General features: G+C 42.2%; 1 protein-coding gene across 2 annotated transcripts in view; it reads right to left on the reverse strand.

Annotated features, from left to right (window-relative positions):
- BANP (BTG3 associated nuclear protein) overlaps positions 1 to 12954 on the reverse strand; it is a 173448-nt gene that overhangs the window by 64621 nt on the left and 95873 nt on the right. For both annotated transcript variants that reach the window (XM_068150802.1, XM_068150801.1), the window contains exon 11: positions 12438 to 12476. In XM_068150802.1, the coding sequence (XP_068006903.1) occupies positions 12438 to 12476 (39 nt within the window). The remainder of the gene's footprint in view (positions 1 to 12437; positions 12477 to 12954) is intronic.

Here is a 12954-nt window from a genome sequence, read left to right on the forward strand (position 1 = left end):
TCAAGGGCACTGACAGTCCAATTGTACCAACCCTTCCCCAAATGCTTCCTGGGTTGGAAACTGGAACGTGGAGCAGTGATTTCTGCACACACACACACAACACTAGAGACACCTCTAGTATTTAAAATAACCGAGGGAAGGAATTATCAGAGTAGACAAAGTGGAGCAGCGATGGGATAAGGACGAATCTGCAGCATAAAGAGAGGGCTCATATCACATGATGAGAAAAATCATAACTGAAGAGCACTAAAAAAAAATAAACAAAACAAAAAAGAAATGATTTCTCTAGATTCACAGAGCAAGATAGCTTTGTGATGACTGCTATTCTACAAGCAGAGATTTTTATTACCTAAATCTCTAATAAGAGACAGCTTAGACCTATGCCTCCTATGAAGGTGGAGAAAATTATTTTTCCTTATATTTAAAAGATTATCACTTCATATCTCATCTCTTCTTATTAAGTTTACAGCAATATTAAAACAAGATTTGGGTGAATAAAGAACATAATATACTCCAAAATAGAGAAGATATTCTTTGGAGTATTATAAATGCTCCTGTCTGCTTGAATGGAATTTTAATGGAACAACCCACCCTCTTAGGAGAAAAATAAAGAAAAAAGGATGACAGAAAATATTATCCTTTTCCAAAGCCTTCATTAAACTGTCTTGCTTTACAACCTGCACAGACCACTCTGTGGACTCTCTCACTCAGGGACCGTATCAAAGAAAGTACCTCTAAGAGATTAGCAAATAATCTCTATTGATTCTTTCCACCACTCAGAACGTTTTTACCAATGGAAACAAGTAATTTGGATATATAAAAAAAAAATCCTAATTCATATCAGTATTAAAATAAGGGCTGATTTTAACACACCTCTTAGAGCTACAGAGGTGCTGAGGTGACTGGAACATCTCTGCAAGGAGGAAAGGCTGAGAGACCTGGGGCTATCTAGCCTCGGGAAGGGCAGCCTGAGAGGGGATCTGCTCAATGCTCAGCAAGAGCTAAAGGGTGGGGGCAAGAGGATGGGGCCAGACTCTTTTCAGCAACAGGATAAGGAGCAACAGGCACAAACTGGAACCCAAAAGTGTCCATCTAAACACCAGGAGAAATTTCTTTGCTGTGAGACAGAGCCCTGAAGCAGGCTGCCCAGAGACGTTGTGGAGTCTCCTTCTCTGGAGAGATTCCAAAGCCACCTGGACACTGTGATCCTGGACAACCTGCTGTGGGTGACCCTGCTTCAGCAGGGTGGGTGGACTAGACAATCTCCACAAGTCCCTTCCAACCCTACCACGCTGGGGCTCTGGAATTTTGTCCGTTTTACTACTTTTGATCAGGAAGCCAAATGCAAAACCCAAGTTTGCGATGTGAGAAAGGTAACAGTGCAAGGCTTCACAGGTCATTAAGGGAGACATTGTACTGGGAGCTGGGACTTCTGAGCAGAAGACAGAAATAGTTGTGTGACATAATGTCTAAACTTTGAGAAGCGTTGGGGAAAAGCTCTGTGTTTCAAAAACAGACATTATATTATGTGCTTACAGCCAAGTATCTGCTGGAATTTACTCTCTGCTCCCAAAACAAATCTTTACCTGCGTCACTGAAATGAAGCATGAAAGCAGGGTCAGATTTGAATCTGTTATTAATGGGCAGCTATTTCTTCATTGTCACGCTTTGCCAAAAGCTGGAGTGACCAGAAAAAAGCCATAAATAAGGGATTTAGCTCCTGAGACTTTGTTTACTTTACATTCAGCAGAGATTTCTCCCCCCCCCCCCTTTTTGTTTTGAGTATGTACAAGTAGGCTGGGTCCCAAAAAAAATATGACAAAGCACTGCGGGGTTGGTGGGTCTGGCAATTAATGATAATTAGTAGATGGGGAAAAACTTCTTAAACAAGTTGATTTGAAAGACAACAGCACACTTTCTTGCATGTTATCTCCTAGGGGCTGTACTGAGATCCTGGATAAGACAAAGTATTACTGTAATAAAATTCAAGGCATCGCAATTACAGCTGCCCAGAAGACAAGATCAAGGCCTTCACATCAAAAAGCAGAGCAAACTCTAGCAAATAACAATCACAAGGTGGCTGATGAGGAGTTCAGAAGAAAGTTGAGCATTTTTTCCAAGAGGGCTATGGACTGAAGATGCTTGTCCTTTTAACCAACTGGTAAAACAAAAACGGCTTTACATGTCTCAGACCAGTCCTGTGCACCTGCAGAGCATTACTGAACTTCAGTGGAGACAGATTGCAGAGGGCAGACGTGCCCATGACTTCCTCAGCTCACATTTTAAACCAGGGAACTGCAGATGAACAATAATTCAAGACCTTTCACAGAGTTAGAGAATTGTTTTGGTTGGAAAAGACCTTTAAGATCATCGAGTCCAGCCACTCTCTAACTCTACCATGACTGATGCTAAACCACGCTCCTTAGGACCACACCTCTGCCTCTTTTAAACACGTTCAAGGACTGGGATTCAAAGCTCTCCCTAAGGAGCTTCTTCCAGTGTTCAAGAACCCTTTCAGGGAAGAAGTTTCTCTGATAGACTACAACACAAACATCCACACACCAAACCTTAAGTACACTAAAAAAACTTCACATTTGCTTTATCTCCACAGTTGGGATTCCTTTCTTCCACTCCTGATAAACTTAGTTAAGCCTGTTTCTTTCTTCCATGGCTCCTCCCTATCCCACCTGGAATACTTTTATCTGAAAAGCACCAGAAATTATTCTTTCCACCCTCTACTGAATGTAGATGAAAACTTTACCACATGTCAGATCAGTTCATTTGTGCATTAAGGGCGGGAACACGCCACAGTTACAGCTTGTGCCAGCCACACCCTGCTGTTGCCTTTTATTTCATCCTCATATAAAAGAAAGAAGAAAAGGCAAAAATATTTGCTGATTTTGCAAAGAGCCTTTTAAGCAGTGCCTATTGGACTGGGCTGCCCAGGGAGGTGGTGGAGTCACCATCCCTGGAGGGGTTCAAGAGGGGATTGGACGTGGCACTTGGTGCCATGGTCTAGTCATGAGGTCTGTGGTGACAGGTTGGACTCGATGATCTTTGAGGTCTCTTCCAACCTTAGTGATACTGTGAGATACTTAAGATAGATTAAAAGAAACCAAGATAACCCAGCACTCTGGATCAGCAGCTGGCCACAGGAAGATTCTTTTCACCTCAGCTATGTTTGTTTTTTTTCTCAGCAGCAGTGCATTTAGACAGTTAATGTGAGTGAAGTACTAAAAAGGCTGGGAAATGGTGCCTCTACTATTTGAGTCCAAACAAACCAACCCTCCCAAAAAGCAGAGTTGTACATTTTCTGCATATGCCAGAGCAAGGACTCATTTTTAGTTCTCTGTTCTTTCATCAATTTCACGTCAATTGAAGTAACATATGGAAAAGAGGCAGAGGCTCTTCAAATCCCTGCTAAGCACTCTGAAAACAGGGAAATAGTTGGACTTCATTCCATTCATCACAAAGGGTAATTTCAAGAGGAATGAACTACTTGAAGGGAGTGCCAATGTATACCTGCTAAATCTTGGAAGAGAAAATGTAGTCATAAATACGTCTTAGAGTGGAAAATGTTGAAGTACTGGTGGCAGTCAGGTGTAACAGTTACTGCATTTGAGAATGGGCTATGCTGCTGGAAAAAGCACCAGCAAAGCACCTCCTGCCCCAGCTCAGGACACTGTTCTTGGTGATGGATTAGACATGGACATAGCTGGGTTTCTCCATCAAATCACAGAATAGTTTTGCTTGGAAAAGAGCTTTAAGATCAAGTCCAATCATTAACCCAGCACTGCCCAGGTCACTACTGAAGCACATCCCTCAGCTCCCCACATCTCACTCAATCTCCACAGCTTTGAAATACACAAAATAATGCAGAAAAGAAAACTAAGTGCATCCAGTTTGTAAATGAAACTTCTGACCCAGTAATGCCTGCAGGGATGTGATACTACTGACTCTCTGGTACAAAAGAGGTTTTTTGATTCAGAAGACAGAGACAGCACAATGGAAAGAGAAACAACTTAAACCTCCACAAGGTAAAGGAGAGGACTTATATAAATAGCAGCAATTAGGTATCTTCTTTTGTACACTGCCCAAAATTTGCTCCCTTTTAAACACATCTTAGTTTATGAAGATAATCACACCTTAAAGCAATAAAAGATGTGATAAAATTTACTGGATGTGGTCAGATTAATGCAGCAAAACTCTCAGAGGATCGGGCAAATAATACAGTTAAAAGACTCCTGCCTTTTTTCTTTACCTTAAAGCTAAAAAGAATAAACCACCTATTAATTACTTATTAAGTAACAGAAGATTATGTTTTTTTAAGTGCTAACAAAATATTTGGGGCTTCCAATCTTTGCTGAGAATAAATTATTTTCTATCTTTGGACATTTGAATTTAGAGGAATAAAAATTGAAAGTATTTTCTCACCACGCTGGCTTTTCCTATCTGCTACAGCTTTCTGTAGTGATTCGTGAACAGAAGTCAGCCAGTAAGTCATTTCTGAACTGTTACACAGCTAACAGAAGGACAGCTAGACACAAAGAACCAGTACATACTGTTAGAGAAAAGTGCACTCCCTTTCAGCCTCTCCAAGACAGGCAAAAGGATGCCCCAAAACTCAGTGGCACAGACATGGAAAGACTTGGTCCTGTCCCCAGAACTGCCTTAGAATCTAAATCTGAACTGAACAGCGCAGAATCCCTGAAATAGAAACCTGGGTGTTCTCCACAATGCTACAGAGCAAGGCCTGCTGGCTTTCAGTAAGCCTCTAAATCACACAGCTGCCCTGAAAGGAGATAAATTACATTAAGTAGTAGAAAACATGCAACATTTTCAATTAAATATCTGTGTAGAGTTTGATTCTGCAACTGCAGAGAATGTGGTTTCCCGGCAATAGCTCTTAAGTAGCAGTTCCCCCCTGTGGGCTTTTTTTCCCCCTATTTCGTTTTGTTGCCTGCCACTGAAGGGCTGCATTTTCCCAAACACTGTCTCCTTAGACTGGGGGAGAGGAATTCTGTTGTTCTGTCATCAAACATAATAACCTGGAGTAAACAATTTGCACAGGTTTGTTTTGGGAACGTTAAGCAGAATGAGGAGCACAAGAACCACTGGAGAGCAGATGATTAGAATAGAACTAACCAGGTTGGACAAGACCTTTGAGATCATCGAGTCCAACCCAACACTATCTAATCCACTAAACCATGGCACCAAGCACCCCAGCCAGTCTCTTCCTAAACACCTCCAGTGATGGGGACTCCACCGCCTCCCTGGGCAGCACATTCCAATGGCCAATCTCTCTTGCTGGGAAGAACTTCTTCCTAACACCCAGCCTAAACCTCCCCTGGTGCAGCTTGAGACTGTGTCCTCTTGTTCTGGTGCTGGTTGCCTGGGAGAAGAGACCAACCCCTACCTGGCTACAACCTCTCTTCAGGTAGTTGTAGACAGCTTGAGAGCTTTAAGAGAGCCACTCACATGTCTCTGCAGAAGACAGGCAAGCTGGCTGTGAGAGGGGAGTCTGCCCTTACCTGACCAGACATCATCTCCCCCTGGTTTATACCTAAAATTAGGTGCAAATCTTGTACAAGCACATTAAATTCTGCAGGTAAACGACACATAACACAGTTTATTATAGCTACTTTTTTAGTTACCTGTATTTAACACAATTATGCTACTGGTTTACTTCTAACACTAATTTTGCTGGAAATGCTTTGTATGTCACTAATCACCCATGGAGTAAGGGTTTTGCCCAAGCTTTTCTAGTTTCACCCACAGCACTGTCTAAGTTTTCATGCACTCAAGGGCTTGAAAATTGAATTTCCCCCTTTTCATTTGCTAAAACACTGTCCTGCCCAGCAAACTAAGTTTTCAGAACTACAAATTAGGGTGAGTGCTCTTTAGGAGCAAAGCAGAGAACACTTCTATGGAATGCCATAATGAAGCAGGTATGTATATTAAGGAAGGAAAAAAAAAAACATAATAAAAGAAATATAACAATCCTGTAATTAAGATGCTCATATTGAAGTGTTTTAAGGAATCTTAACTTCATCCATAACTGCAGTTTGGTTCTGTGTGGAATCTGCACAAAGCACATTCTGTTTCAGTACTATTCTTGCTCCTGAAAGCACAGCAGACCTGCGCAACTTTAGCTCAACTTAGAAACAGAGATGTAGTGCTGAGGGATGTGGTTTAGCACCAGGCTTTGTAGAGGTAGATAGTGCTTGGACTTCATCTTCTTAAAAGTCTTTTCCAATCAACACAATCCTATGATTCTATGCATCAGTTAGAAATAATCATGATTCTTATTTTTCAGAATCATATGAGCAAGTTTTAAGTTCCAGCTGAACTATATGGGATGTTTTCATTCGTTTGGTTTCTTCTGTCACTCCTGTTGGTTCCTCCGTGCCTCTTATTCATAGCAGATAGGCTGAAGGAAGGGAAAAAAAAGCCCAAACTTTTCACTCCCCTGCAGCAGCCGGTGCGGGACTTCGAGGCTGGCTTGCTTTCGTCTGCGCCCAAGCAGGCAGCCGCGCAGACACAGCCTCCCGTGGCAGCAATGCATGCACAACGACTCAGGCTGCGAAGGAGGCTCTGTCCCCAGGGCACGACACTTTACAAGGGTGATGTCGGAGCAGCACATTTGGGGCACTTCACATTTCCTCACGCTTTCGGCGACACAGTCGCCGACGATCATCTTAATGCTACTGCCCTCTACCGCTAAGAAACAAAAACAGGGACAGGAGAAAAACCTCCGACACTGCATTAATCCTTGACCGAGGAACTTGAATCAAGAATTTCAGCATTTTTAAGTCTAGACCTTTGCCATTAATATAGAATCACGGAATGCACTGGGTAGGGAGGGACCTCTAGAGGTCGTCTAGTCCAAGCCCCCTGCAGGAACAGCAGGGACATCCCCAATTAGATCAGGTTGCTCAATGCTCAAATTAGATGCATTATGTGAAAATGAAGACCTGTGAAAGGTGGTTCTTCACTCCATTTTGTATAGCATATCGTTGTTATTGTTAATATTATAGCTCTACTTCAGTTCTGTATTAGTTAATAGTACAGTTGTTAGTACTGATAGAAACTGCAGTCTGCTCTGAAGGCTTTAGTAAAGGCAGTTAAAATGTATAGTCATAAAATATGTTCAACAGCTTCTTCCCCAATAAAATGACATCTGCAAAATGCATTAAAGTGAGCAGAAGCTGGGTTAATGCCTCAACACATTTTTGTTTTGTCTCACTGAAAATCAAGCTGGAGTTAGGGATTCAGCTGGGTCTTAAAAAGCTGTGGTACCCTCACTGCAAGGCAAGGTGTGAATATCTCAGTAATGATCAGGGGGGTGAACACAGACACAAAAAGTAGTTGTTAAGAGTTGGGTTAAGCCTGTCCCATAGGTTTGGAAATCATTTCCTCCACAAACAAGCCTATTTCCATTTCAGCCTGACCCAGTCACAAATTAGATTCACTGGGTATTATATGGAATTACCAGAAGAGGGTGGGTTTTCTTCCCCCCCCACGAACATTTGGAACCCTCTCTCCCCCTTTTCCATTTCTCCAAGTTTTAACAACTTGCCTTTGCTTCAGACTACAGCAGAGTACAGAAACAGGACAGATGTTTCAAACAGAGGTGATGAGGTCATAGTTCCTTCTGAGCTGTATCACACGGTGTGCTACGTGTACTGAAACCAGATCAGAACGAGACATCACATTCATACTCCTCCTGAGGACATTAAAGACAAACTCTCCCTGCTCTGTTTCTCACCCACGTCTCTACTCTAACCTTTCAAGCCTGACAGCAGCTAGCTGCTGCTTCACACTACTGAAGCTTTTCTAAAGCTTCCTCGGTGAGCTACCTCCACAGCCCCGTAGCTGAACTCTCTCAGACCTCCAAGCTGCCAGAGAGGTCAGAGGAAAAGTTCAGAAAAATCACTGCTCCACACAAATACCTCATTAAACAGCAGAAAAATGCATTATTAATGTGACCCCATTCTCTCCCTACATATATGTAACTCAACAGTTATGGATGGGTCTCAGTCCACCACTGATTACAAACTTCTCTGGAAGAGATTGTGACTACAGCTGTGGCAGATGCCAAATTTCCCGGTGAGAAATGCAATGCAGCAAAAGAAATTCTGCATTTTCATGTCATGCACACACAGTAAGAAGGCTGATACTACAAAAGCCATTTACACTGGCTAGCCTTTTTTTTCCCCTGCTAAACCTTTCATATATGCTATTTGTTCTGGATTCTCCTGCATCTTCCAACTCACCTACAGATACCAAGTGAAGTAAATGCTGCTACTCTTCATTAATTTTTCTTTCATTGAGCAGAACAAATTGTCAGCTCTCCAGGAATACATATGATCATATTTTAGATTTTAAAGTGCATTAACTTTTTAATTTAAGAACTAAGGCTATTAGTTGAAGACCAATTGCCTGGTGTCAGTTTAATTAATTTCTAAATTGAAGAAGCACTGGCTGTGGGGATGTTACAAAATGGAATGTCTGAAGTGCAGAGCCCTGGCCTGTCACACAGCATCACAGAATCACCAAGGTTGGAAGAGACCTCAAAGATCGTCAAGTCCGACCTGTCACCACAGACCTCATGACTAGACCATGGCACCAAGTGCCACATCCAATTCCCTCTTGAACACCTCCAGGGATGGTGACTCCACCACCTCCCTGGGCAGCACATTCCAGTGGCGAACGACTCAGTGAAGAACTTTCTCCTCACCTCCAGCCTACACTTCCCCTGGTGCAGCTTGAGACTGTGTCCTCTTGTTCTGGTGCTGGGTGCCTGGGAGAAGAGACCAACCCCCACTTGGCTACAACCTCCCTTCAGGTAGTTGTAGACAGCAAGAAGGTCACCCCTGAGTCTCCTCTTCTCCAGGCTAAGCAACCCCAGCTCCCTCAGCCTCTCCTCACAGGGCTGTGCTTGAGGCCTCTCCCCAACCTCATTGCCCAAGAGTCTTGATGTCCTTCTAAAAATGAGGGGCCCAGAACTGGACACAATACTCAAGGTTTGGCCTAACCAGTGCTGAGCACAGGGGCACAATGACTTCCCTGCTCCTGCTGGCCACACTATTCCTGATGCATGCCAGGATGCCATTGGCCTTCTTGGCCAGCTGGGCACACTGCTCAAACTTGTTCTACCTTTTAATACCCCATGTACATTCCTGAACGCTGTGGTAGTACATCACATTGTGCAGGACACACACAGAACACCTCCTGGGATGCAGAACACTGCAGCTCAAAGGAAGGAAAAGGTGGAAGGGAGGGAAAAAGGAAGGCAGGTAATCACAGGAAAGAGAAAGACAAATTAGAAAACTTCTGGTAATTCACAAGTATAAAATGCAAAGTCCAAAAAAACTCCCAGCGGCCCAAGGCTTCAAGTGTTAGTTAATATGAAGTCTAATTATTTTTGCAGTTTGGTATTTTTATTAAACTTGCACTGAAACATGAAACTTCCAGCTAATAGAACACATGTGTAGGTAGACAGCTCTCTTTTTGGCACCATTTCAGCAGTTCCACAAACGATGACGCCAGAAAAACAAGATCTGAATGCAGTGCAACTACCAGGACAGACAATTCAAGGAGGGGTGGTGGAGCTGAACTCAACAACTGGTAGCGCTCTGCAGAGCAGCTTGAAACATATCTATCACCTTGGAAATTTTACTGATAACATTTCACAGTAGATTTAAGCCGTTTCATGCTTTAGCTCATACGAAGCTAACAACTTCATGCTTTGCAGCCCCAGCTTCTTGTAAACCTTTTACTTGTGATTCAGAGTGACAGCCTGCATCAGGCAGCAGCACTAAAATCTCACCTGAATAAAGGAGAAGACCAAACATCTGTTAAATGTACAGCACCATGTGCAAATCAGCAGCATGAGATGAATTTTCAGAGGGAGTATAGAGTGGCCAAGCTAAGATCTAGCACTGTCAATAAGTATGTATTAGCTAAAAACAGTCAGGAACAGAAGTGCCCAATATTCCCTTCCCTTATTATTATCAATATCCTTCAGTGTCCCTTGGCAGCATGCAGTAGACTTCAAAACATGCAAGAAGTAGTTAATCTCTTGACAAGTAATGGACAGGTGGGAAAACAACCAAAGTCTCTGTGATCAGAGGTCATGCTCAGATGATCACGAGCTACCGGACTGTTATGACTTGCATTCCCACTGAACTAGATCGTATGACAGGGCTTTGTGCTCTTATCCCTCTACAAGAGCCAAGGAAAATCTATCAGCTTCAACTTCCATTCCTAAACCACAAACACTGCTTGGTTTAACTCATTTTCCTTTGCAATTTTTATGAGCTAATAGCTCAAAAAAAACCCCAGGGTCATAGAACACAGATCAGCTGATGAGCAGCACCATGTGAGCGCTACTCATCCACTTCAAAACAAGCCCACATGGCTTAAGCTGCAGATGAAGGGTGCAGTATCTGGTGCAGAATGGAGATAAAAATCCCCTAAATATTTGCTTGCTACTGTGGTTTTTTGGTTCACTGGAAAAGAGTTGAGTGGCAAATACTTTTGGAAGAGCTTGAGGGCTCCTGTGAGCGTGCAGAGATGTCAGGTGAAGCGTGACAGCCCTCGCCACTCAAGAGACAGCAGCTATTCCTTTGCATCACAAGGCAGCTGAATGCACCAAGAAAAAACCCCAGCATTTCACAAACTGTTTCCAAGGACAGTTTGAAAGCAGGACCCAGTGCACAGTTCGTTAAAAAAAACCCTAAACTGTTTTTTTAAACTGACTTACTGCAGCTGGAACCAAAATTATCCCCAATATGATATACTATGTACCTTCATCTAGGTAACAGAAGTGATAAAATCATGCTTTTCTTCCCTATTTTGTGTGTGTTCTCTCACTGACAAACATACATCACATAGCCAGGCACAGACAGACAAACATTTACAAGCACTTTCAGAACACCTTTCTTCCAGCACAGTCTTGTTCTGCACATAGCAATGCAACTGCTCAGGTGACCAGCAAGACTCCACTTAGGAGAATTCAGTGTTGGGAAGGTTGTTACTAAACAGGAGTTCACAGGTTTGGTTTTTCCCTCCATGTCTATTTCAACATGAGGCATGGCTGAATGCAACTGCTATATGAAAAGATACCCACACACACACTGCCTAACAAACAGCTTCAGGGAAATTTGGTCATCTCAGCATTTACCTTAACAGCTTTGATTCACAGCAATGCCTTAAACTGCACACTTCGGTTCTATTTAACAGACAAATGCAATTAATGGAGTACTTGTTATATTTCAAGGGCAAAAAATAATGGGGCTAGGTTATAATTAAAAGTAACATAATTTACAGGTCACTCCCAGAGAGACATAACACCACTCAATATTCTTAATATGATGTAATTTGGACAGCAGCATTTCACAAAGGAGGAAAAAAAGAAGAGGAAGCAGTCACACAGAGGTTCTGACTTGTCTCCAAGAAATCACCTTCCCCAGTCTCACTACTGCAAAAGTACTTCTGATTAAAGTCTCAGCGAAGAACACCAAGTGAGGGGTTTAGTTCTATATTTTAAACACAAGTCAGACTTTTTTCCCCCCACACAAATAACTGCATGTGGTCAAAAAGTTCAGAGTACCAGTAGCTTCTCAAGGCCTTTGAGTTCAAGAAGCTTCCTGATGTGAGCCTTTTCAATTCAGGGCAGTACCCAAGCTCTAGCCATATGTTTCACAACTTATTAATATTCAACAGGAACAACAACAACAAAAAGGCAGAACACATTTATTCAAGTAGCCTGGCTAGAAAGTTTCTCACAGGAGTGGTTTTGTGCTCTGGATATTTAAATACAGCTCAGCATTTAGTAAAGTGTTGCCTGAGACCAAATGCTGACACCTGACAAGGAAATTCTGCTAATTTAATCACTTATTGGCTCATCACTCAAAGTAAAAGCTTCTTTTTTCTTACCTCATGTATGCATAAGCACCTAATAAAGGCATCTTATCAAGAAGAACAAAAGCAGATGTGAAAGATCTGTTTCTCCCAAGACAGCCATATAATGAAAAAATATCTGCTTAAACCTCAGCAACAAATGTTCTTAGGTTTGCATGGAGCACAGTCCACATCTGGCTGTAGCAACAGTTGATAACAGAGAAAAGAACACACTGTACACAATATCATCAATCCAGTTAGTAAATGTAAGAGTGAAGAGGCCAAAAGACAAGGTATAAAACACAATGATAAAGTGCCTTGCAGGAGTAATGAAATAAGCTTGCTCAAATGCTTTTGAGTCCACAGACAAAATACTTAGCTTAGGGTTTATCATTATGCAAGTTGTTTATTTAAAACAGAGAGAGACCAGAACAGATTTTTCTCTTTAAATAAAGTGAGGTCATTCCAACTGCAACGTTCGTTTTAAAGAGCTCAGGAAAAGGCTGCTTAAAATGCAGTGCTGTTCCTACCTGCCCATCCTGACCCACATGATGTATCTGCAGGTTTCCCTGTAAAACAAGAGCATGGATAATAAACATGACTTTGGAACTGAAACTGTTGCTGTGCGTCCTGAAGAAGGCCTGTTTCTCATCTCCTTATTAAACAACCTCAGGATTAAGGAAATCTATTAATTGAGGAAATTCTGCTGAGGGTTATTTTGGCAACCCTGCCACAATTCAATGGTCAGCACTAACCACAGAGGATAAACAGACTTTTTCTTATAAAGCAAGGAGGGTTTTTCAGCACCCCCATGTTTTGCTTGTTGGGAGTTACTATAGAAAGCCCAACATTTTTATGCACAGATTGGCTGGCTTTTGAGGTAAGACTTTGGGGCTTCCTTATTTGTGTAAAGCTGAAATGTTAAGTCAAACCTTTGCTGAGCTAAAACTTCCACGTGCGTGGAGTTCTGTTGACAATTCATTGTTATGAAGTTGTAACTATTGTTAGTTCTTAGAATTTCCATGTCAAAATACAACACCAAAGACT

The sequence above is a fragment of the Melanerpes formicivorus genome, unplaced genomic scaffold, assembly GCF_026170545.1.
Source record: "Melanerpes formicivorus ecotype bairdi unplaced genomic scaffold, bMelFor1.0.p_v2 SCAF_20, whole genome shotgun sequence".
Lineage (NCBI taxonomy): Eukaryota > Metazoa > Chordata > Aves > Piciformes > Picidae > Melanerpes > Melanerpes formicivorus.